General features: G+C 42.7%; 1 protein-coding gene across 1 annotated transcript in view; it reads left to right on the plus strand.

The window, feature by feature from the left end:
• col9a2 (procollagen, type IX, alpha 2) overlaps positions 1 to 26,074 on the plus strand; it is a 173,372-nt gene that overhangs the window by 55,777 nt on the left and 91,521 nt on the right. Inside the window, exons 8-12 of the mRNA XM_078566890.1 lie at positions 147 to 200; positions 13,289 to 13,342; positions 13,772 to 13,819; positions 15,619 to 15,675; positions 15,906 to 15,959. Of these exons, the coding sequence (XP_078423016.1) occupies positions 147 to 200; positions 13,289 to 13,342; positions 13,772 to 13,819; positions 15,619 to 15,675; positions 15,906 to 15,959 (267 nt within the window). The remainder of the gene's footprint in view (positions 1 to 146; positions 201 to 13,288; positions 13,343 to 13,771; positions 13,820 to 15,618; positions 15,676 to 15,905; positions 15,960 to 26,074) is intronic.

Genomic DNA, 26,074 nt, shown 5'->3' on the forward strand with positions numbered 1-26,074 from the left:
ATGGGAACATCATGCAAGCTTCCTTCTGATCCCTCACCCAATATTTCTGTTCAAAGGTATGCTTATGTAGATATCAGGACCAGACAGGATTGTGGTTCAGTGCAGTTTACTTGTGATAACCATGTTCCTTGTTTAATTGCCTTAAGGGTCCTCCTGGTCAGATTGGTCTTCCTGGAGAAATTGGGCAACCTGGAGCTAAAGTAAGTGGAAATTAAATAAAAAGCACTATTCTGCTTCCATTAACTCTTTAGCCCAATGGCCAATTCCAAGTCATATTATTGCTACTGGCCTTTAGAATGAGTAATATACTCCTTATTCTGTATTGTACAATGTGTTATATTCCAGAAAGCCAGGTTGTGAAGGATAAAGCTGGAGCCAATCTTTAGATACTTTTAAAAGCATTTATTTGCTGAGATACACATTACAAACATGCACCACCTAACCCAACAACCATAGTTTCAGTCTGCTCCTATTTATAGAAGTACGAGAGAATCCCCAGTTAATGCCCACCTCCTGCATACAATTAATTACAATTAATACACAGGAGTGGCATTATTTTTTAATTCACCCTTGTGATGTGGGCACTGCTGGCAAAGCATAGAGATTGGGTTTCCCATCCCTAATTGTCCTTGAAAGGGTGATTCTGGAGCTTCACAGGGCAGGAAGCACCTGTTGGAACTGCAGTTGTGGAGGTCAACATGGTTTTGAATCCATTACAATGGCTGAATGTAAGATTGTGCTGACAGCAGACTGGGCAAATTGATTATGTACCCAAATTCTCGTAGGTGCTCTTGTTGTGCAAGGTTCTAAGCTGGTAGCACTCAATCATAAAATGTATTCCTTTTCCTTTGTGCAAGACTCTTTCCATTCTATGCTGGCCTGGTGTCAGCAGTAAGAGAATCACAAGGATGACAGGGTAATTCAGACTTGAGATATCTCTCTTTTGTCCTGTGAGGTATATTTGGTTCCTCCATGGCATCTGGTAGATTTACAACTTGTACAGTGGGGAATCCTGGTCCCAACACACTGTTCCATGACTCAGGTTGGATCAGTAATATGCCTAGGAATATCTGTTTAATGCTTCATAAAACGTACATCAAGGTAATTTCTTTATTTTGACAGTAAACTTGGCATCGGACTTGTGACAGTTAGATATCCGGAGTCTGAAAAGACTCCTAGTTTGAATCTCTAGGATCCCACTTTGACTCCGCTATGAAAGTATGCTACCTGCAATAAATGCTGGCCTTGCCAGTGATGTTCATGTTCCATTAATGAATCAAAAAAAGAAATGTAAAACTATGACATTTTATCATCAATTCTTTAGGTTTTGTGAAATACCCTCCTGCCCTAGCCGTCCCAATCTATCTATCTTACGCAAACTTGACTCTCTCCCTTCTCCATATTTTTTCCTCTATTTTGAATAATTTTAGTCATTGTTACCCTTCCCTACTGTAACATTCCTCTCTCTGCATTGTGCTGGCCTTCCCAACACACTATAATATTCTGCTGTTACCTCCTTACACAGTTTTACTCTTTGTTGTCCAATGCCTCTCCTTATATGCTGTTATTTTACCCTTTCTCTATCCTCTTGTCTCAGATTATTCATATTCTGTATCCCAAAATGTTATGCCTATTCTTCTAGAATCCAGTTTTCTTTGCTATCCAACTGAATCCCATCTATGCTTCGCTATCCTACTGTTCCCTATGTAAAGTAAGCTCTTCACTCGTATATGTTGTTCACACTCACTGGAATGTTACAATATAGAAAAGATCATTTGGCCCATCTAGTCTCTGTCAGTTCTACACTTGCACCCTTCACTGCCCATACTGTTCCACTTATTTCCTACTCCACACCTCTATCATTCACTATCCACACCTGTACCATTCACTATCCAAGCATACGAACCTATGAAATAAGAGCAGGAGTAAGCCATTTGGCCCCTCGAGCCTGCTCCGCCATTCAATAAGATCATGACTGACCTGTTTGTGTTTCGAGTTCCACATTTCCATCTACCTCCAATAACCTTTGATTCCCTTGCCTAACAAGAATCTATCCACCTCTTCCTTAACAATATTCAGTGACCCCGCCTCCACCACTTTCTGAGGCAGAAAGTTCCAAAGTCACACAACCCCCTGAGAGAAAAAAATTCTCCTCATCTCTGTCCTAAAAGGGCGACCCCTAATTTAAACATAGTACTCGCTAATTCTGGACTCACCCACAAGGGGAAACATCCTTTCCGTGTCCACCTTGTCAAGGCCATTCCGGATCTTATATACTTCAATCAAGTCACCTCTTACTCTTCTAAACTCCAGTGGAAACAAGCCCAGCCTGTCCAACCTTTCCTCATAAGACAACCCACTCATTCCGGGTATCAATTTAGTAAACCTCCTCTGAACTGCCTCCAATGCATTTACATCCTTCCTTAAATAAGGAGACCAAAACTGCACGCTGTATTCGAGATGCAGTCTCACCAATGCCCTGTATAACTGAAGCATAACATCTTTAATTTTATGTTCAATTCCTCTTGTAATAAAAGATAGCATTCCATTCGCCTTGTTGATTGCATGCTGTACCTGCATACTAACTTTTTGTGACTCATGTATGAGAACACCTAGATCCCTCTGTACCTTGGAGTTCTGCAGTCATTCTCCGTTTAAGTAATACTCTGCTTTTTTATTCTTCCTGCCAAAGTGAACAACTTCGCATTTTCCCACATTATACTCCATCTGCCAGATTTTTGCCCACTCACTCAACTTATCTATATCCGTCTGCAAACTCCTTATGTCTTCTTCACAACATACTTTCCTACCTATCTTTGTGTGATATGAAAATTTAGCTACCATGCCTTTGCATTCCCCCATCTAAGTCATTGATGTAAATTATAAAAGTTGAGACCCCAGCACAGACCCCTGTGGGACTCCACTCATCATATCCTGACAATCAGACAAAGACCCATTTATGCATACTCTCTGTTTTCTGCCAGCCAGCCAACCTTCTATCCAGGCTAATGTATTACCCCCTACAACTATGAGCTTTTATTTTCCACAATAACCTTTGATGTGGCACTTTATCAAATGCTTTCTGGAAATCCAAGTACAGGCTCCCCTCTATCCACCACACATGTGACTCTTTCAAAGAACTCTAATAAATTGGTTAACCGTGTTTTCCCTTTCATATGACTCTTAGGCTCTGAAGAAGTGTCATACAGATTCGAAGCATTAACTCTGTTTCTCTTTCCACAAATGCTATCAGACCTGCAGGGTTTTTCCAGCATTTTCTGCTTTTTATTTCAGATTTCCAGCATCCATAGTATTTTGCTTTTATCTGACTCTTCCCGATTACCTTGAGCTTTTCTAAGTACTCAGCTATAACCTCTTTAATGATCAACTCTAACTCCTTCCCTATGACAGATGTCAAGTTTCCTGTTTTCTGCCTTCCTCCCTTCTTGAATAGAGGCGTTACATTTGCCACTTTCCAGCCTGATGGAACTTTTCCAGAATCTAGGGAATTTTGGAAACTTAACAGCAATGCACCAACTACCTCATCAGCCACCTCTTTTAAGACCCTAGGATGAAGTCCATCAGGGCCTGGAGACTTGTCAGCCCCCAGCTCCATCAGTTTGCTCAGTACTGCTTCCCTAGTGATTGTAATTTCACCAAGTTCCCCTCTCCCCTCCACCTGCCGATTTATAGCTATTACTAGAATGTTTTTTGTATCCTCTATAATGAAGACAGAAGCAAAATATTTGTTTGTTTCATCCTTCATCTCCTTATTACCGATTATTGACTCCTCATTCATACTCTCTAGAGAACCAACACTCACTTTACCTAAGATAAAAGCAAAAAACTGTGGATGCTGGAAATCCAAAACAAAAACAAAAATACCTGGAAAAACTCAGCAGGTCTGACAGCATCTGCGGAGAGGAACACAGTTAATGTTTCGAGTCAGAATGACTATTCAACAGAACTAAGGAAAAATAGAAAAGAGGTGAAATATAAGCTGGTTTAAGGTGGGGTGGGGGGGACAGGTAGAGCTGGATAGAGGGCCAGTGATAGGTGGAGATAACCAAAAGATGTCATAGACAAAAGGACAAAGAGGTGTTGACGGTGGTGATATTAGCTGAGAAATGTGCTAATGGTGACATTAAGGGTAGAAAGCAGGATGAGCAAGGTACAGATAGCCCTAGTGGGGGTGGGGTGGGGGGAAGGGATCGAAATAGGCTAAAAGGTAGAGATAAAACAATGGATGGAAATACATTTAAAAATTATGGAAATAGGCAGGAAAAGAAAAATATATATAAATTATAGGAAAAAGAGGGATTGGAAAGGGGGTGGGGATGCCTATTCTTTTCCTGATAAATACCTGTAGAAACTCTTTTTACATTTTTAGCTTGCTTGCTCTCATACTCTAATTTCTTTCTCCTGATTAACCTTTTAGTCATTCACTGCCATTCATTATATTCTGACCTGCCACTCATCTTTGCACAGTTATATGCTTTTTCTTTAAGTTTGATACCTTCTCTAACTTCTTTAGTTAACCAAGTATGGTGGGTCCTCCCCTTAGAATTTTTCTTTATAGTAGGAATACACATATTCTGAGTATTCTGAAATATCCCCTTAAATGTCTCCCACTGCTTCTCTATTGATCTATCCCCTAACCTAGTTTCCTAGTTCACTTCAGCTATCTCAGCTTTCATGCTCAATTAATTGCCCTTATTTAGGTTTAAAGTACTAGTCTTGGACCCACTCTTCCCCCTTTCAAACTGGATGTATATTGTAGTTGCTGCTACCTAGGGCTGCCTTTACTTTGAGGTCATTAATTAATCCTGTCACATTACACAATACCAAATCTAATATAACCTGCTCTCTGGCTTATTGCAGAACATGTTGCTCAAAGAAACTATCTCAAAGGCATTCTATGAACGCCTCATCCAGGCTACTACTGCCAATCTGATTTTTCCAGTTTATATGTAGATTAAAGTCATCCACGATTATTGCCATCTCTTTATTACAAGCACCCAATATTTCTTCTTGTATACTTTGTCCTACATTGCGGTTACTGTTAGGGGGCTCCCACTAGTGACTTCTTTCCTCTACTATTCCGCATCTCCACCCAAACTGATTCTACATCCTGATCTCCTGAACCGAGGTCATCTCTAGCTATTGCACAAGTGCTATCCTTGATTAACAGTGCTACCCCTCCACCTTTGCCTAGCTTCCTATTCTTCTTGGAGTCATATACCCCTCAATATTCAGGACCCAATCCTTGTCATCTTGCAGCCGGGTCTCTGTAATGGCTATTAGATCATATTTATTTACTTCAATGTGTGCTATCAATTTGTTTACTTTGTTATGAATGCTACACGCATTCAGATACAGAGCCTTTAGTTTAGACTTTTGTTATCTTTGTGACATCTAGTCTTGATTCTTTGTGAATCCCTAGGTTTTTCCTCACTGCCCCTTCCTACCATTCTCCTACCCTCATTCCCCTTAGTGTCATTTTCCTCTCTTACCTTATCTTTACTCTTTGATATACCACATCTTTCCACATTTGACCCCTTCCCCTTACTATATAGTTTAAAACCCTCTCTACTTCCCTAGTTACACGGTTCACAGGAACTCTGGTCCCAGCTCAATTCAGGTGTAGACCACCCCAAAGGTACTGCCCCCACATTCCCCAGCACTGGTGCCTATGTCCCACAAACCAGAACCACTTCTCCCACATCAATCTTTGAGCCACATATTCATCTCTCTGATATTATGCACCCTATGCCATTTGCATGCTGCTCACGTAATAATCCAGAGATTATTGAGGTTCTGCTTTTCAATTTAGTGCCTAGCTCCTCATACTCTTTGTGCAGAACCTCTTTCTTAGTTCTACCTATGTCATTGGTACCTATATGGAACATGACAACTGTATCCTCCCCCTCCCACTGCAATTTTCTTCCCAGCGCTGAGCAGATGTCCCAATCCCTGGCACCGGGCAGGCAACACAGCCACATGGATTCACGCCCTTTGCTACAGAGAACCATGTCAATCCCCCTCACTATACTATCCCATACTACCACTATGTTACTTTTTGCTCCCCCCACTTGAATGGCTTCCTGCACCATAGTGCCATGGTCAGTTTGCTTATCCACCCTGCAGCCCCCACTCTCATCCAAACAAGCTGAGAGAACCTCAAACCTATTGGACAATTGCAGAGGCTCATACTCCTGCCCTCTGAGTCCCCTTACCTGCCTCACTCACAGTCACACCCTCCTGTCCCTGGCCATTGACTAAATCAGAAGACTCTATCCTAAGTAGTATGACTGCTTCTGATACAAAGCATCCAGGTAACTTTCCCCCTCCCTGATGTGTCGCAGAGTCTGCAGCTCAGCCTTCAGCTCAGTGACTGTGAGCCGAAGTTCCTCAAGCTGCAAACACTTACTGCAGACGTGTTTGCCCTGGATCACATTGTTATCCAGGAGCTCCCGCATGCTGCAGCCTTGACACATCACCTGTCTGCCTTCCGTAAATAATTACTTAATTATATTAATCACTTATTTAAGTTGCTTTTTTATATATTTTATTAACTTTACCACCAATTTATGTAGTATTTTAAACCTTAGGGATAGAATAGAACTTACCCTCTTACAAGCTACTCACCAAACATCCAGCTCCTTTCCCTGTAGAACCCGTTGGTTCTTATCAATTCCTACAGGATGAGATAGATAGATGGAGGAAACAAACACCTCCTTCCCCCAACTTCCCCCTCACCAAACTCTAAGTCTTCACTCAGTTACCTCTGCTGCACTCTGTTTGCACCATTCACTATCTACACTTGTACCATTCACTATCCACACCTGTACCATTTACTATCCATCATTGTGCTGCCCCATCCTAAATTGCAGTCTTATGCCTTTTGTTCTCCCTCTATACTCTTATGCCCTTCACTATTCGATACTGTAGTGTCCTCCACCTCTATTTAGATACGCTGTATACATTTGTCCTAAGATCAGCTCTTTCCTACTGTATGCCACCACCTTCTCTATCTAATTACTGTACACTGCCACCTTCTCTATCCAACTACTACACACCGTCACCTTCTCTATCGAACTACCATACACCGTCACCTTCTCTATCCAACCACTGCACACTGTCACCTCTATCGAACTACCATACACCGTCACCTTCTCTAACCAACTACTGCACACCGTCACATTCTCTATCCAACTACTGTACACCGTCACCTTCTCTATCCAACTACCCTACACCATCACCTCTATCCAACTACTGTACTCCCGTCATCTTCTCTATCCAACTACTGTACAACGTCACCTTGTCTATCCAACTACTGCACACCGTCACATTCTCTATCCAACTACTGCATACTGTCACATTCTCTATCAAACTACCGTACACCGTCACCTTCTCTATCCAACTACTGTACACCGTCACCTTCTCTATCCAACTACTGTACGCTGTCACCTTCTCTATCCAACTGCTGCACACCGTCACCGTCTCTATCCAGCTACTATGCACTGTCACCTTCTTTATCCAACTACCCTACACCGTCACCTCTATCCAACTACTGTACACCGTCACCTTATCTATCTAACTACTGCACACCGTCACCTTCTCTATCCAACTGCTGTACACCGTCACCTTCTCTATCCAACTACTGTACACCGTCACCTTCTCTATCCAACTACTGCACACCGTCACCTTCTCTATCCAACTACTGTACACCGTCACCTCTATCCAACTGCTGTACACCGTCACCTTCTCTATCCAACTACTGCACACCGTCACCTTCTCTATCCAACTACTGCACACTGTCACCTTCTCTATCCAACTACTGTACACCGTCACCTTCTCTATCCAACTACTGTACACCGTCAACTTCTCTATCCAACTACTGCACACTGTCACATTCTCTATCAAACTACTGTACACCATCACCTTCTCTATCCAACTACTGTACACCGTGACCTTCTCTATCCAACTACTGTACGCTGTCACCTTCCCTATCCAACTGCTGCACACCGTCACCATCTCTATCCAGCTACTGTGCACTGTCACCTTCTCTATCTAACTACCCTACACCGTCACCTCTATCCAACTACTGTACTCCCGTCATCTTCTCTATCCAACTACTGTACAACGTCAACTTGTCTATCCAACTACTGCACACCGTCACATTCTCTATCCAACTATTGTACACCGTCACCTTCTCTAACCAACTACTGCACACCTTCACCTTCTCTATCCAACTACTGTACACTGTCACCTTCTGTATCCATCTACTGCACACCGTCACCTTCTCTATCCAACTACTGTACACCGCCGCCTTCTCTATCCAACTACTGTACACCGTCACCTTATCTATCTAACTACTGCACACCGTCACCTTCTCTATCCAACTACTGCACACTGTCACATTCTCTAACCAACTACTGCACGCCGTCACCTTCTCTATCCAACTACCATACACCATCACATTCTCTATCCAACTACTGCACACTGTCATCTTCTCTATCTAACTACTGTACACCGTCACTTTCTCTATCCGACTATTGTACGCCGTCACCTTCTCTATCCAGCTACTGCACACTGTCATCTTCTCTATCTAACTACTGTACACCGTCACTTTCTCTATCCAACTACTGTACGCCGTCACCTTCTCTATCCAGCTACTGCACACTGTCATCTTCTCTATCTAACTACTGTACACCGTCACTTTCTCTATCCGACTATTGTACGCCGTCACCTTCTCTATCCAACTACCATACACCGTCACATTCTCTATCCAACTATTGTACACCGTCACCTTCTCTAACCAACTACTGCACACCTTCACCTTCTCTATCCAACTACTGTACACTGTCACCTTCTCTATCCAACTACTGTACACCACCGCCTTCTCTATCCAACTACTGTACACCGTCACCTTCTCTATCCAACTACTGTACACCGTCACCTTCTCTATCCAACTACTGCACACTGTCACATTCTCTATCCAACTACTGTACACCACCGCCTTCTCTATCCAACTACTGTACACCGTCACCTTCTCTAACCAACTACTGCACACTGTCACCTTCTCTATCCAACTACTGTACACCGTCACCTCTATCCAACTACTGTACACCACCGCCTTCTCTATCCAACTACTGCACACCGTCACCTTGTCTATCTAACTACTGCATGCCATCACCTTCTCTATCCAGCTACTGCACACTGTCACCTTCTCTATCCAACTACCATACACCGTCACCTTCTCTATCCAGCTACTGCACACCGTCATTCTCTATCCAGCTACTGCACACCGTCACCTTCTCTATCCAACTACTGCACACCGTCACCTTCTCTATCCAACTACTGCACACCGTCACCTCTATCCAACTATTGCACAACGTCACCTTCTCCATCCAACTACTGCACACCGTCACCTTGTCTATCTAACTACTGCACACCGTCACCTTCTCTATCCAACTACTGTACACCGTCACATTCTCTAACCAACTACTGCACACCGTCACCTTCTCTAACCAACTACTGCACACCATCACATTCTCTAACTAACTACTGCACACCGTCACCTTCTCTAACCAACTACTGTACACCGTCACCATCTCTATCCAACTACTGTACACCACCACCTTCTCATTCCACCTACTGCACACTGTCACCTTCTCTATCCAACTACTGTGCACTGTCACCTTCTCTATCCAACTATTCTAAGTTTTCCAAACTTTTCAAATTGAGATTTGGTTAACTGGCAGAAAACAGAGAATAGGAATAAATGGGTTATTCTTAGGTTGGCAGGCTCTGAATAGTAAGGTCCGCAAGGATCTGTGCTTTGGGCTCAGCTATTCACAATATATATCAATGATTTGGATGTGGGGGTTAAATGTAATATTTCCAAGTTTGCGATGACACAAAACTAGGTGGGAATATGAGTTGTGACATGGATGCAAAGAGGCTTCAAGGGAATTTAGACAGAATGTGAGTGGGCAAGAACATTGCAGGTAAAATATAATGTTGATAAGTGTGAAGTTATCTACTTTGGTAGGAAGAACAGAAAGGCAGAGTACTTCTTGAATGTTGAGAGGTTGGGAAGTGTTGATGTCCAAAGGGACCTGGGTGTCCTTGTTCATGAGTCACAGAAAACTAACATGCAGGTGCAACAAGCAATTAGGAAGGCAAATGGAATGTTGGCCTTTATTGCAAGACAATTTGAGTATAGGAGTAAGAAGTGATTCTGCACTTGTATAGCCCCTTGGTAATACCGCACCTGGAGTATTGTGTGCAGTATTACTCTCCTTATCTACGGAAGGATATACTTGCCGTATAGGTAGTGCAACAGAGGTTCACCAGACTGATTTCTGGGCTGGCGGGATTGTTTTATGAGGATTGATTGAGGAGATTGGGCCAGTGTTCTCTGGAGTTTAGAAGAATGAGAGGTGATCTCACTTAAACATACCAAATTCTTACACGACTGGACAGGGTAGATGCAGGAAAGATGTTTCAGCTGGCTGGGGGGCCAGTTTTGGATCAGGGGACACAGTCTCGGCATAAGGGATAGGCCATTTAGGACTGAGATGAGGAGACATTTCTTCACTCAGAGGGTGGTAAATATTTGGAATTCTTCATCCCAGAGGGCTGTGGAGGCTTAGTCATTGAGTATGTTCAAAGCAGAGGTCGAAAGATTTCTAGATATTTAAGATATCAAGGGATATGAGGATAGTGCAAGAAAATGGAGTTGAGGCAGAAGATCAGCAATGATCTAGTTGAATGGCGGAGCAGGCTCGGGAGGCCGAATCACTACTGCTCAGATTTTCTCTGTTCCTATGAACATACTCTTCTATCCCTCACCTAATATATAATTTATTCTCTATGATACATACGAATAATATATACCTTTCCCTGCACTGTACTCTTGTACCATACTACTGAATACTCCCCTACCCTACTTTTACTGCACAATTCTACCCTAATTAATGCTTCCCTATATATTTCTCCTACTTTCGTCCCTGTTATAGAATCATTCAATATAGAAAATTCCTGCATACCATGGGCCATTCAGTCAATTGGGTCTGTGCCTGTGTTTTTTTCCAAATAAGCCAACCAGGCTAATCCCTCTCTCCTACCTGCTTCCTATGCTATTTGATATCCAATCAAATCGCACCCTCGTGCTCTCTCTGCATAGCATTTAATGAACTACCTCTTCTCATCTCACAGAAAATGGCACAATCCATTTTTACCTCTGCTTTACATCCAGCAGGTCAAGCTGAGCGTCATTTTTGTAACAAATACTTTTTTTCACATAGACAGATCGTTAGACTGACACATGTCCCTAACACGAAAACCAGTGGAATATGATGGGGCACATGCTAACTATTTCACTCCCAGCTGACACACACATCCTGATGAATGTCAGTTCTCTGTTGAGAGGCCAGAGCTCTGGTCTCCTGTTCATTAGGGCAGCAACTGGGAAAGAACCACTTTATTCCCCTTGGGAATGAGCATGTCACTGAAAGTCCATCTAGCATTCACCTCCGCTCATCAGGCTACCTCACAAACAGGCAGCATTTCTACCAATGAGCCAATAGTCACTCCTATCTCACCATAGAGGTTTTCAAAAGATTATCAATCAGCTCTTGAGTTCCTTAGCTCATTAAAACAAGCCCTAACCTTTCGTATCTCTCTTCATAACTATGACCCCTCAACCTTAATAACACCCTAGCTGCATTTTTTCCAATGTTTTAACCCTCTTCCTTTAATGAAGTAGCATTATATTCCAACTGAGGCTGAACTAAGGTTTTGTACAAATTTTGCTTTTCTCCTGGCTTTATAGTACCCCTCTATATGCATAATACTGAGGCTTGACTGTTTTTTTATTCATTCATGGTATCAGTATCTCTGGTAAGGCCAACCTTTTTTGCCTATCATTAATTGCTCTTGAGGAATGGTGGTGAGCCACCTTCTTGAACTGCTGCAGTCCATGTAGTGCAGGTACAGTCACAGTGCTGTTAGGGAAGGAGTTCCAGGATTTTGACCCAGTGACAGTGAAGGAATGGCAATATAGTTCCAAGTCAGGATCGTATGTGGCTTGAAGGGGAACTTGCAGGTGGTGGTGTTCCCATATATCTGCTGCCCTTGTCCTTCTGGATGGTAGAGGTCTCGCGTTTGGAAGGTGCTGTTGAAAGAGCTTTGATGAATTTGTTGGATTGCATCTTATAGATGGTACATACTCCTGCCACTGTGTGCCAGTGGCGGAGGGAGTAAATGTTTAAGGTGGTAGTTGAGATGTTGATTAAGTGAGCCGCTTTGTCCTGGGCGATGTCTTGAGTGTTGTGGGAGCTGCACTCACCCAGGCAAGTGGAGAGTATTCCATCACACTCCTGACTTGTGCCTTGTAGATGGTGGACAGGCTTTGGGGAGACAGGAGGTGAGTTACTCGCTGCAGAATTCCCAGCCTCTGACCTGCTCTTGTAGCCACAGTGTTTATATGGCTAGTCCAGTTCAGTTTCTGGTCAATGGTAACCCCCAGGATGTTCACAGTGGGGGATTCAGTGATGGTAATACTGATGAATGTCAAGAGGTGACGGTTAGATTCTCCCTTGTTGCAGATAGTCAATGCCTGGCACTTGTGTGGCATGAATGGTACTTTCTACTTGTCAGTCCAAGCCTGAATGTGTCCAGGTTTTGCTGCATGCAGGCAACATCCTCTTCAGTATCTTCAGATGGCTTTTTACGGCTCATCTCTTTTATCTTACCCTTCCCTATGCCATAGTCTTCCCCACTTCTTTGTTGAGCTTTCCTTTTCTCTGCATTTAATTCTACTCAGGTGCTTTGGGAACTCTTGAGGTTGTGTAAGGTGTTGTATAAATGCAAGTTTTTCCCTTCTTTCTATTTTACTTTTCTAAGTCACATTATTCTACTCTCCTCCTCCTCTTCTACACCGCACTACCTAACTGTCGCCCTCAATCACATTCTTTTACCCAACTCTACTCCCATTCCCTTCCCAATATTGCTCTGTTGTACTGCTCTCTGTTGTATTCTTGACCATCCTACACCTTTTTGCTTACCCACACCCCAGACCTATTCCACCTTTCCTATCACACTGTATCATATCCTACGCTGCACTGCCTTCTACCACCATCCCAGAACTACCACACTTCCCCATCCCCAACATTTTTCCACCACAATTTTCTGCTCAACCATTGTTACTGAGATGACTAATTTTTACACTTAGGGCCTAGTTGTGCTGCTACTATTCATTAGTTGCTTTATTTTAAAGGGTGCAGCAGGACGGATTGGAGCCATGGGCCGACCAGGGCCCCCAGGGCAACAGGTATGTCATTCTATATTACCAAGTATATCTTTACAAGGCATGCTTCATTCCGTGAACAGAACAGTTTATTTGCTAATCTGAGATCTACTATATGTACAAAATGACTATACTCAGGTGTTTAATTTATTGATGTGTTACAGATAGAATAAATCATAACCAGGATTCAACCACAGGCTAAAATATAATTTAAAAATTCAAATAGTTCATTAATACTCATAGATCCTTCAGAATGAGTTACAGGATGGAATCTAATTGAAGGGTGTGGATGGTTTATATTTAGAATAACCAATATCTGGAAGAGAGTTGCAGGCTAGAATCCAATCTTACACACGTAATCTCAAACAGTTACTGACCTTTCAGTGTGACAGAATGTTGAGTCCAATTGTCTTAATGGATTGATGATGATTGTTGTGTGCTCTGTTTATACAGGGACTTCCTGGTAACCTCCATGGTGCAGAAGGGAGTGCGGACCTCCTGGTAAGAATAACGCATTCAATGTTTAACTGTTGTATTACACTCAACTTAGACATTGAAAGCAGTTCCACTACGACCCAGTTTATGTTGTACTGATGTCAACTGTTTGATACTATGGGAAAATGTAGATAATCTGTGTTCGTGGAGTTGCTGGGACATTAAGTTCATAAAGTTATAATGCAGATTCACTAGGATACTGCCTGAGATGAGGGAATACAAATCTGAAGAAAGAATTGAAAAATTGATGCATTTTTCCTGAAAAATGCAGATTATGGAGCTGATACAATATGTGTTTTTAAAATTATGAAAGGATGAAACGGGGCAAATAGAAACAGCCTCTTTCTGTAGTTGAGGGGTCAACAACAAGGAACCACAGGTGCAAGATTAATATAAGAGATTTAGAACAGAGGGCAGGAGAAACTTCTTAACGCAGAGAGTTGGGAGACTGTGCAATTCACTTACAGTGTTGGTGACTGAGGCAGAAACTATGTCAACATTCAAGATTGGATTGGATATGTTGATGAAGAATAAAGAGGTGAAGGGTTTGATAAGTAGGTAGGTAAATATGCCCAGTTGTTCATGTGGAGGGTAAAGACTGATGGGGGCAGGATGGCCTGATTCAGAGTTGTAACTTTCACATTGAAGTAACCATGCTGCCCTGCACTGTGAAAATCTTCATTATCTTGTTCTCTGGAAATGTAATGTGGTATCTTTGTATGATAGGACTGCCAGCACAGAGTTGGAATGCATAAAGGTATTACCCAAAGTAGTGAGTTACTTTTAGGAGCTGACATTTCTGACCTTTGCCCCCAGAATATCCATTCACTTTCTCAAAAGTTGTCTGACTGGGGTCTCTGCCCCCTTTTAAAAAGCAAAATATTGCGGATGCTGGAAATCTGAAATAAAAACAGAAAATGCTGGAAAAACTCAGCAGATCTGACACCATCTGTGGAGAGAGAAAGGGAGTTAACATTTTGAGTCTGTATGACCCTTCTTCAGAGCCCTGAAGAAGGGTCATACGGACTCGAAACGTTAACGTTGTTTCTCTCTCCACAGATGCTTTCAGACCTGCTGAGTCTTTCCAGCATTTTCTGTTTTGATCTCTGTCCCTTTTTGTTGCCCTGGGGCTTCCACTGGGGAGGGGTCCCAGTGATCTCCTGCAAGGGAGATGGGATAGGCTGTTCCCTGTCATCCCAGATCAAATTCCCCTTCAGCCATTGGCCAGGTATGCTTAGGTTTTGTCCTGTCACCCCATTGGATTGGTGATTATGGTGATTTGGGTTTGAGGGAATCCCATAGCAAGGCATGAAGATATGTGGGTAATTTATTCTTTGGCCAACGTTCATGGTCTGGGCCTAGAAACTACTCATTCCTCTTCTGCTAACAGCTGCCACAAGAGCCTGAATCCAGTGGCAAAACCCTCAGCTTCAGATTCCCGAGCCTCAGGCTTTTTTGTACTCCGACCCCAGCATTACTATATCGTGTGGGCTTCAGTTAGTGTATTCTGTTGGTGTGGGAGATCTGCTGTTGTGGGTGACCTGGTGTTCTCCACTGACCGGGTTGATCTGCTGGAGTGAAAAAACCTTGAGTGCTTTACTGGGGAACAGGTCAGAAATTTAGCATTTGTCCATGACCAGTAAACACTTTGCGCTCACTGATCTGTAACTGGATAAGGAGGGAGGACAGATAGAAAAGAATGCAGTCTGTTTACCAAACATTTCCGGCAGAGGCTTCTAAACTGAGAATGAAGCACTAGCTCGAAAATTCAACTATACCATTAAAATTTTTGTGTCTTATTCCAGTGCCCGACCTCATGCCCTCCAGGACTAAAAGGCCCACAAGGACTTCAGGGGCTCAAGGTAAGTCTCTTCTGACACATGGAACTAAACGTGCTTGTTTGCTATGCATTTTATAAGATGTAAGTAGTTTAACACAGCTTAACAAAGTTGTGAAATTCTAAATAGCACCAAAATGAGGCTGTTATAGTGAAGTGATCGCCCCAGCCTGCTTGATACCATTGGTGTTGCTGTTTCAGCAGAAGTTGAATGAACAATAATTAACCAATTAACTGCTACATTTTCATTGACAGGGACACAAGGGCAAACTGGGACCTTCAGGAGATTCCGGCAGACAGGGACCCTCAGTGAGTATGTTACAGATCATTCTTGAATATAGCCACGTGGTGTTCCTGATGGTATGACACAAACACTGGCACAGCCTTATTAAGTTTCTTTGCTTGCTGTTGTAACAGTGGCATAAGATGATTACTTTAACTGACTAATAGTTCCATTACAATAGCGCAGAGGGGAATTTGGTACAAGTGTATTTAGTGTTTGCCTGTAACATCAGCAGCACTCATTGCTACTGTAGAGATTTGTCTGTGTCTAGGGGAAGTGAGAGACAGTATGTGTGACAGTGTGAGTGAGACTAACAGAGAGTATGCAAGAGAGGGAGTTTGTGAGTTTATGTGAGAGAGAATGGCCCATAAATTGTTGGGGTGGGGCATCACGTGGTGAGCGCCATGGATTGGATTCGTTCTCTTACCCCCTGATCAAATTTTTTTGTCCTCAACTTTCTGGAAATGTGAACTGGTAACAAGAACAATGGGACATCTTGGGTCCAATAGTCTTTCTCCTTAACAAATGAGATATAAAGAGAGAGAAAGAAATAGAATGAACGCTAGCAAAGGAAATAGGGCGGATGAGAGTCAGATTTGAAACAGAAAGTGAAATAGAGAGAGAAAGAAAAAGAGACAGAGAGAAGGAGAGAGACAGAGCAAGAGAAAGGCAGCTGAGAGAGAGGGAGGGAGAGAGAGATAGAAAGACAGAGCGAGAAACAGAGAGACAGAGGAACAAAAGAAACAGACAGGAAAAGTAAGATCGGGATTGGGTCTGACCCAGGGAGGGAGCTTCGGGTGAGGGGATTGGGCCAAAGGGGGTGAGCAATGGTCACGATAGTAATCCTCGGTCCACTTCTCCATGATATGGCTGAGGACTGTTTCCATGTGCTCCAAACCATAGCATTCCTCTAACATGGTCCCTTCAAACTCAAACCTTCACCAGCAAGGGCTGCACCCCAGTATTCCCACTCCACTGCTGCATGGCACTGCCTAACAGAGCACTCTATAAAAACACAAGTTGCATTTACACACCTTTAACATAGCAAAATGTCCTAAGGCACTTTACAGACTGATTATCAAACAAAATTTGACACTGAGCTATGTAAGGAGACAGATGACCCAAAGCTTGGTCAATGAAGTCGGTTTTAGGAGCTGTAGTAAAGCTGTAGGGAGAGCTGGGAGTGATAAAGAGATTTAGGAGGATTTGTAGATCTTAGGGCTCAGGCAGTTGAAGGTACAACCATCAGAACTGGAGGAACGTAGAGATTTATGAAGATTGTAGAGCTGGATGAAATTACGAAGGTAGGGAGGGACAAGGTCATAGAAGGATTTGAAAACAAGCATGAGAATTTTAAAATCAAGGTTTTGCTAGACCAGGAGTCACAAGTCAGCGAGTGCAGGCATGACAAATGAATGGGACGTGGTGTGAGTTCGGATTTAGGCAGCAGAATTTTGGATGATCTTAAGTTTACAGAGGGTTCATGATGGGAAGCTGGCCAGAGGAGTATTGGAATAGTTGAGTCTAGAGGTAATAAAGGCATGGATGAGTTTCAGTAGTGGATAAGCTAGGATAGGACAGAGATGGATGATGTTACAGAAGTAGAAGTAGGTGGTATTTGTGACAATGTGAATGCGGAGTGTGAAGGTCAGCTTAGGGTCAACTGGTTGCCAAAGAAGTGGACAGAATGATTCAGCCACAGACAGTGGCCAGGGTGGGAGATGGAGTCAGTATCTAGGAAACAGTATTTGTGGTGGGAAATTAAGACAATGGTCTGGAGTTTTGCCAAATCCAGATGACTCAACACCCCTTTAAAAATGGAGGCGAGGGGGTGCGGAACCTGATTTTGGGATTGACTCCATTCCCGGGCTGTGCTTTTTGGGAGTGCCTTTTAAGGGTGTGGGTTGGTTTGGGTCAAAAGCCCGTATCCTGCACTCCTGACCTGGCCGCCTCCATTGCGGTGATAGGCATCTCCTACGCCTCCACAATTTTTATGGAGTTGGGTCCGGTTTTTATAGAGTCGTGGGTCATGACACCTCAGAAGCGTTGCGCATCATAGTTTGCATGAGGGGGCCTTTTAAAAAGTAAGCTCAAAAGGTTCTCCTCATGTCCCCTATGCCAAACTATGGCACTTTCATGCATATTCACACATTATACAGTGTATAGAACCAATGAACTCTATAGTGACAGTAGGATGTTTTAAAAACACTTTTTAAAAAGCAGCCATTCATTCATTACTTTCCACAATGTTAAAAAAGTCATTTCACTGCAGGCAGAAAAGTGTGTCAATCATTCAGACCCTTTAAAGTATTTATAACAGAAACTGCAGGCACTTGAAACCACTTAACCCTGTGTAAATAAACATTGTGAAATTGACATGGATATCAGAGAGCCAGAGCTGTCAATAAAACAATGTTTTCTCTGGGGCTCAGGTGCTTTTGTACTCTAATGGATGTCTAAGCTTTCAGCCAAGAATATATAATGAGGCTTGGCTGAGAGTCCAGAAATCCATTATCCTTTTGAAACACCATAGGGGGCATGAGAAGCCATGGTGGGATAGGCGGGGACATAGCTTGACATAGGAGCATGGAGTTGGGAATGGGAGGCATGAGCTAGCATGGATGGGGTGAGGGCTGGAGAACCTTTCTGTTTTATTTTAACTGGGACAAGTTCCAGAACACTGAAGAACCTTTACACCAGCTTGCCTCCACACCCAGCAGCCTCTGTGGCAAATCCCATCCTTGCAAGCACATTCTCCGGAGGCGGGCAGGACGAGCCGGGAATTTTCCCGACTCCTGCTACTCGCCTCGAGGATGAAAATCCAGGCCAATGACTTCCACCTTCCCAATATTTAATTTGAGGAAATTTATGCTCGTCCAGTACTGGATGTCGAATAAGCAGCGTGATAATTCAGAGACAATGGAGGAGTCGAGAGAAGTGGTGGTGAGGTAGGGCTGGGCATTCATGTACAACCTGTGGTCTCAGGTGATATCTCCAAGGGGCAGCAAGTAGGTAGGAAATAGACGGCAGATACCAGAGGTACCAGTGTGAGAGCAGGAAGAGCAGTCATTGGAGGAGATTCTCTAGTTACAATTGGATAGATAGAGATGGACCCAGGTGAGTATAGTCCTGCCGGGCTGGACAACAGGAAAAAAAGGCAAACAAATATAAAAACAAAAAACTACTGCGGATGCTGGAAATCCAAAACAAAAACAGAATTACCTGGCGTTGGCAGAGGATGGCGTGGATCATCATACCAAAGGCTACATACTGATCAAGAAGGATGAGGAAGGATAGTTTATCATAGCCATCATCACATAAGGTGACATTTTTGACTTTAATTAGCACTGTGGCTGGGTCAGAAACCTGATTCAAGAGGTTTGAACATAGTGTCCTCTGCCTCAGATGTTGGGTAACCCCAATATCTGTGATCATTCATGTCTATTGAGATATGTCAAGTGGTTCAGTTCAGCAGGGATAGTTGCTTGGATTATAAGGCGAGGTTCTTGTTCCTGGGGTCAGTGTTAACAAAGAGGGGAGAAAAGCTTATGTTTGGAGGCAGTCAGTCAGGTTTAACAAATGCAACAAGATGGGTGGTCTGGGTCTGATCTGGGAATCAAGATATATCCGGTCAATTTCCCAGCTAGATGCTGACCTTAAAACAAATACACCAAAGTGGGATTATTCCAAGCACTATTCTGGATAGTGTGGTGTGCTTTTGTTATCTTTTGTTCTTACAGGAATCATTGAGAAGTTTAAAAAGGTATTTCTGTTTGCTCATAACAACTCCATTACCATTGGATTATGCAACTACCAGGCTGATAGAAAGTGAACAACTTGGCCTTTCTCGGCCTAAGAATTCCCACATTCCTATTGATTTAGCTTCATGATTTCTCATTGATCGTGTCTCCTCAGAGTGTTGACTGGTTCTGCCCATTGTAAGATCTAATAAGTGCATTTGCATGTTTACAGTGTCACATTTGTATGGCAAAGGGCTAAGAATTGTAACACTCCCAGTTTTTTGGGCATGTGAATCAACTCCAGAAATTAAACTTTGACTCTCATGGAAGTGGATCCTAACATCAATGAATGGTGGAACCAAAATTCATAACAATATCACATAATCACGCACCACATATTGATGGTTATAACATGTCTGTATATATTTAACAATAATATACAGTGAATATGTCATAACTCACATCTGTTACTGGATGTAACATAACTTGAGTATTGTTGAAAAAAGACATTTGTCAAAGTTTTTGTCTTGCACTCATTAGGACAATTGCATGAATATCAATGTTAGGGGAAGCGACACTTGATGCTGGATGAGAAGAGAGTGCTGATTGGCTGGCAAGTGGACACTGATTGGTAGAGGCATAGCCATGGAGAATGCACCAGTTAATAGTGACTGACAGTTAACTGCCAAGCATTGTTTGAAATTTAGTTGGGGAGTGAGCTCAGGTTGGTCGAGACGTTGCCATGGTGAATGCACTGGGGGCTATTGGCCCTATACCTTTGTTTGTTCAAAAATGGGGCAATGTCTGGACATATTCCTTTTGCCTGCAGAGGACCTGTCCTCCAAACAGAGCTGAGTTGCCAACCAATCGACACCCCTTTCACAGGCAGTATAAATTGTTGGTCCCTTTGGTGTGTCTGTTCTGATGAGTGCAAGATGAAAAGCTTCGACAGCACGGTACAGTTTCCGGGTGAGATGGGACCTGTACAAGCTGGACCAGTTGCACCCCAGCAGGACCCGGACCAATATCCTCGCAGGGTTATTTATTAGTACCATGGGGGAGGATTTAAACTAGACTGGCAGGGGGATGGGTACCTGAGCAGGGAGACACAAGAGAGGGAAACAAAGATAGGAATGAAAGGTAGGAATGGTAGGAATGGAAAGGTAGGAATGAAAGGAGGTATGCATTGCAACAGTTATACATTCCTTTCTGGTGCAAAAGCACAACAGGAAAAGCGGCCCAACCATGGATAACAAAAGAAATTAAGGTTAGAATTAGATCCAAAGAGGAGTCATATAAAGTTGCTAGAAAAAGTGGCAAGCCTGAGAATTGGGAGCAATTTACAATTCAGCAAAGGAAGACCAAGAGATTGATTAGGAGGGGAAAAATAGAGTATGAGAGTAAACTTGCAAGGAACATAACAGTGGACTGGAAAAGCTTCCATAAGTATGTAAAAAGAAAAAGATCAGTGAAGACAAAGGTAGGTCCTTTACAGTCTGAAACTGGAGAATTTATAATAGGGAACAAGGAAATGGCAGAGCAATTATACAACTACTTTAGTTCTGTCTTTACAGAAATGCTAGGGAACCAAGGTTCTAGTGAGAAGGAGGAATTGAAGGAAATGAGTATTACTAAAACAATAGTGCTGGAGAAATTAATGGGACTGAAAGCTGATAAATCCCCAGGGCCTGATAATCTACACCCCAGGGTACTAAAGGAGGTGGCCATAGAAATAGTAGATGCGTTGGTTGTCATCTTCCAAAATTCTGCAGATACTGGAACAGTCCCAGCAGATTGGAGGATGGTCAATGTAACCTGACAATTTTAAAAAGGAGGGAGGGAGAAAACAGGGAATTACAGACCAGTTAGCCTAACATCAGCAATAGGGAAAATGCTAGAGCCTATTGTAAAGGATGTGATAACAGGAAAATTAGAAAATATCACCGGGATTAGACAAAGTCAGCATGGATTTATGAAAGGGAAATCATGTTTGACAAACCTACTGGAGTTTTTTGAGGACGTAACTAGCAGAATAGATAAGGGAGAACCAGTAGATGTGGTGCATTTGGATTTTCAGAAAGCTTTTGATAAAGTCCCACATAAGTGGTTAGTGTGCAAAATTAAAGCACATGGGATTGGGTGTAATACATTGGCATGGATTGAGAATTGGTTAGCAGACAGGAAACAGAGAGTAGGAATAAATGGATCTTTTTTGGAATGCAGGCGGTGACTAATGGGGTGCCGCAGGGATCAGTGCTTGGGCCCCAGCTATTCACAGTATATATCAATGATTTGGATGTGGGAACCAAATGTACTATTTATTTCCAAGTTTACTGATGACACAAAACTTGGTAGGCATGTGAGCGGTGAGGAGAGTGTTAAGAGGCTGCAAGGCGATTTTGACAAGTTGAGTGAGTGGGAAAATACATGGCAGATGCAGGATAACGTGGATAAGTGTGATGTTGTCCACTTTGGTAGGAAAAGCAGAATGGTAGAGTATTAACCAAACGGCGATAGATTGGGAAATGTTGATGTACAAGTGGACCTGGGTGTCCTTGTACACCAATCACTGAAAGCAAGCATGCAGGTGCAGCAAGCAGTTAAGAAGGCAAATGGTATGTTGGCCTTCATTGTGAGAGGACTTGAGTACAGGAGCAAGGATGCTTTACTGCAGCTGTACAGGGCCACAGTGAGACCACACCCGGAGTATTGTGTGCAGTTTTGGTCTCCTTACCTAAGAAAGGATATTCTTGCCATAGAGGGAGTGTATTCACTGGAGTTTAGAAGAATGAGAGGGGATCTCATTGAAATGTATAAAATTCTGACATGGCTGGGCAGACTGGATGCAGGGATGATGTTTTCTCTGGCTGGGGGAATCTAGAATAAGGGGTCACAGTCTCAGGATACGGGGTAGACCATTTAGGACTGAGATGAGGAGAAACTTCTTCACTCAGAGGGTGGTGAACCTATGGAATTCTCTACCACAGAAGGCTGTGGAGGCCAAGTCACCAAATATATTTAAGAAGAAAATACATGGATTTCTGGACTCTAATGGTGTCAAGGGGTATGGGGAGAGAATGGGAGTATGATGTTGAGATAGAGGATCAGCCATGATCACAATGAATGGCGGAGCAGGTTCAAAGGGCTGAAAGACCTACTCCTGCTTCTATTATCTGTGTACTTTTTTCAGGAATACTTTAGTTCTGCACTGCCAAATGATGAACTGTATATACCGTACAATAACCCAATGTGTATTAATGAGTATAACATCATATATAGGTTGCATACTAACACACCATGTGTTACTAGGTATAACACTGCACATATTATGTAGTAACACATCATGTGTCGCTGGTATATCACCCTGTATATATTATATAATAACACTGTATATATTACATAATAACACACAGTATGTTACAGGGTATAACACTGTAAATATATATTAATGCACTGTGTGTTACAGGGTGTAACACTTTATATATTTTATAAAAATGCAATGTGCGTTAGTGGACAAAATACTTTATATTATTTGATATCACAAATTATAGTGGATATAATTCTGTATGAGAATATATATATATATATATATCTAATAATAAAATGCAGTTTTTGTCTGTTCACACTTTTCTGATTGGCTGGTGGGGTTGATCTGGTAGACGGAGCTTGGTGCATGCAAAGGCCTGTGGGATGCATGAAGGAGCCAAGCACGAGGCAACTATTGTATTAGTTTGTGGGTCATGAAGAGCAGCTAAATTCAGGCATCCTGAAACAGCCCCATTGTTATTTTTTATTTCTTTCCAGTAAATTTATAGTCTATTTTTCTGGCTGACTGAACACAGGCCAAACAAACCTTAAACCTGGTCCCCTAGCTATGACCAAAGCCCCTTAACCAGGGAGGGCTGGAGCCTTCTTGATGTGACTCTCGCATCTAATTTTCCCTTCTCTTTGGCCCCCTCCCCATCTCCTCCCCCTAACTACATCCCTCCGCCATACCCTCCCCAGCAGATGGGAGACATTTCAACTTCTTCTGATGAATGTAAGGCAAGAGATCAGAAAGTATGAGGAGCAGAGTTTGAAGCTGTGTCTGTCTGTTGTCAGATAGTGATCCTGCAGCATGTGGGTCCCCAGCCAAGAGAAAATGGTACAGTCTATTTTAGGCCACTTTTACTCATCAACTGTCTATTTGTGGTGAACAGAGGGTATCGTGCAGAGGACTGCTCAATCACATATGCTGCTGCCCAAAGCGACTTCAGTTCCAACACTAGTGTCCAATGACCTTCATGCACCTGTCGTACGTTTGCACATTTTGTTTAGGGACTCCCAGGTTCACAGACCTGTCCCCGTCACCAATCCTCCATTGCCACAACACTTGGTAAATGGACCCTGATAGAAGCCTGCCCATGGCTTTATTTAACATGGAGACCTTGGGCACCTTCATTGTCCACACAATCTTGACGGGTTGATGATCACATTTCAGCAATATGTCCAACCAATGCAGGGCCACCTTGTCGCTGCAGTCTTCTTCCACCTTCACAGCTGGCGAGATGCACAGTCTTCCTTCGCTTGTTCTGCCATTGAGGACTTTTGGACCGCACTCAGTCGGAGTTCTTCCCTGACCTTGGCACCATGGGTGGCCCAACCAGGAGCAAGGAGCTCCCAGTGGCATTGCTCAAGGGATTGTCGGAGCACACAAGCCTCTCCACCATGATGAGGTGGTGATCCACGGAGAGTGTCTGTCCACATGGTCTTTGACATCCCCATCAAAAAAAAGCCTTATTTTGCTTTTAGCTTTAGTTAGGGGCTGCTACTTTGAGACTTAGCTGCTCAGATGTGGTGTCAATTTAGAGCATGAGGCAAGTGTGGCTGCCTGGGGTTGCTGGCAAAGGTGGTGATGGGATGGGATGGAGTGAGGCAGGGGGTACAGGTGCAGAAAAAGAAAGGCAATGATAAGGGGAGCCCAACAAAATAGTTGTCCTGTCTAGAACTGGGGGAGAGAAAACGGCATGGAATGCTGCGGAGGGGATGGCATGGTTGGAGGGTGACAATTTGAGGGGATGGAATGGGGAGAACATGGAGATGACATGGTAAGAAGGTGTAGGCTGGGGAATGGGAAGGGGCTGATATGAGAAAGGTGAAAGGAAGGAAATGGGTATGGTGCACATTGGAAGTGTTGTCTGAAATAAGGAGGTTGTCCTATGATGAGAGGCTGAGTAAATTGGGCTTATATGCTCTGGCATTTAGCAAAATAAGAAGTGATCTCGTTGTAACATACAAGATTCCAAAGGGGCTTGATAGGGTAAATACTGAGAGCTTGCTTCTACTGGTCAGGGAATTTGGGAATAACACTATATATTAGAGAATAAAACACTTGTGTTACTGGGTATATCACTGTATACATTATATAATAACACACCTTGCGTAACTGGGTATACACACCTCTGTATTATGTAATACTTCACCAAGCATTACTCGCGGAAATGCTGTATATATTCTATAAGAACACACTGTGTTACTGGCTATAACATTATATTTTATAACACATTGTGTGTTACTGGATATATTGTATAATAGCACACCCAGTGTGACTGGCTGTAACACTAATGTATATATTAGTTAATAACACTCCATGCCTTATCGGGCATAACACTCTATATCTTATATAATAACACACCTTGCATAACTGGGTATAACATTGTATATTTTATATATTAGCACATTGTACATTGGTGGGTATAACACTCAATATATTATATAAAAACACACAGTGTATCATGCTGTAACATCCCTGTGTATATTAGATAATAACTCTCTGTCTTATCAGGTATAACACTATATGTTATAGAACACACCTTGCATAACTGAATATAATGCTGTATATTTTATATAGTAACACACTGTGTGTAAATGGATATAATGCTGTATATATTATATAAGAACACACCATGCATTACTGGCACAACATGATATATATTATACAATGACACACTGTGTGCCTCTGGGTGTAACACGTTTGTATGTATTATAAAACACTCTGTTATTGGGTATAACACTATTTATTAGAAAAAACACACCTCGTGTTGCTAGGTATTACACTCATATATAATTATATAATAACAGGTCATGCATTATTGGGTACAACACTATATTAGGGGAGGCGGTGGCATAGTGGTATTGTCACTAGGCTGGTAATCCAGAGACCCAGGGTAATGCTCTGGGGAACCAGGTTTGAATTCCACCACAGCAGATGGTAGAATTTGAATTCAATAAATATCTGGAATTAAAAGTCTGATGATGACCATGAAACCGTTTGTCAATTGTTGTAAAAATCCATCTGGTTCACTAATGACCTTTAGAGAAGGAAACCTGCTGTCCTCACCTGGTCTGGCCTACATGTGACA

This window comes from Cetorhinus maximus, chromosome 21 (assembly GCF_964194155.1).
Source record: "Cetorhinus maximus chromosome 21, sCetMax3.hap1.1, whole genome shotgun sequence".
NCBI lineage: Eukaryota > Metazoa > Chordata > Chondrichthyes > Lamniformes > Cetorhinidae > Cetorhinus > Cetorhinus maximus.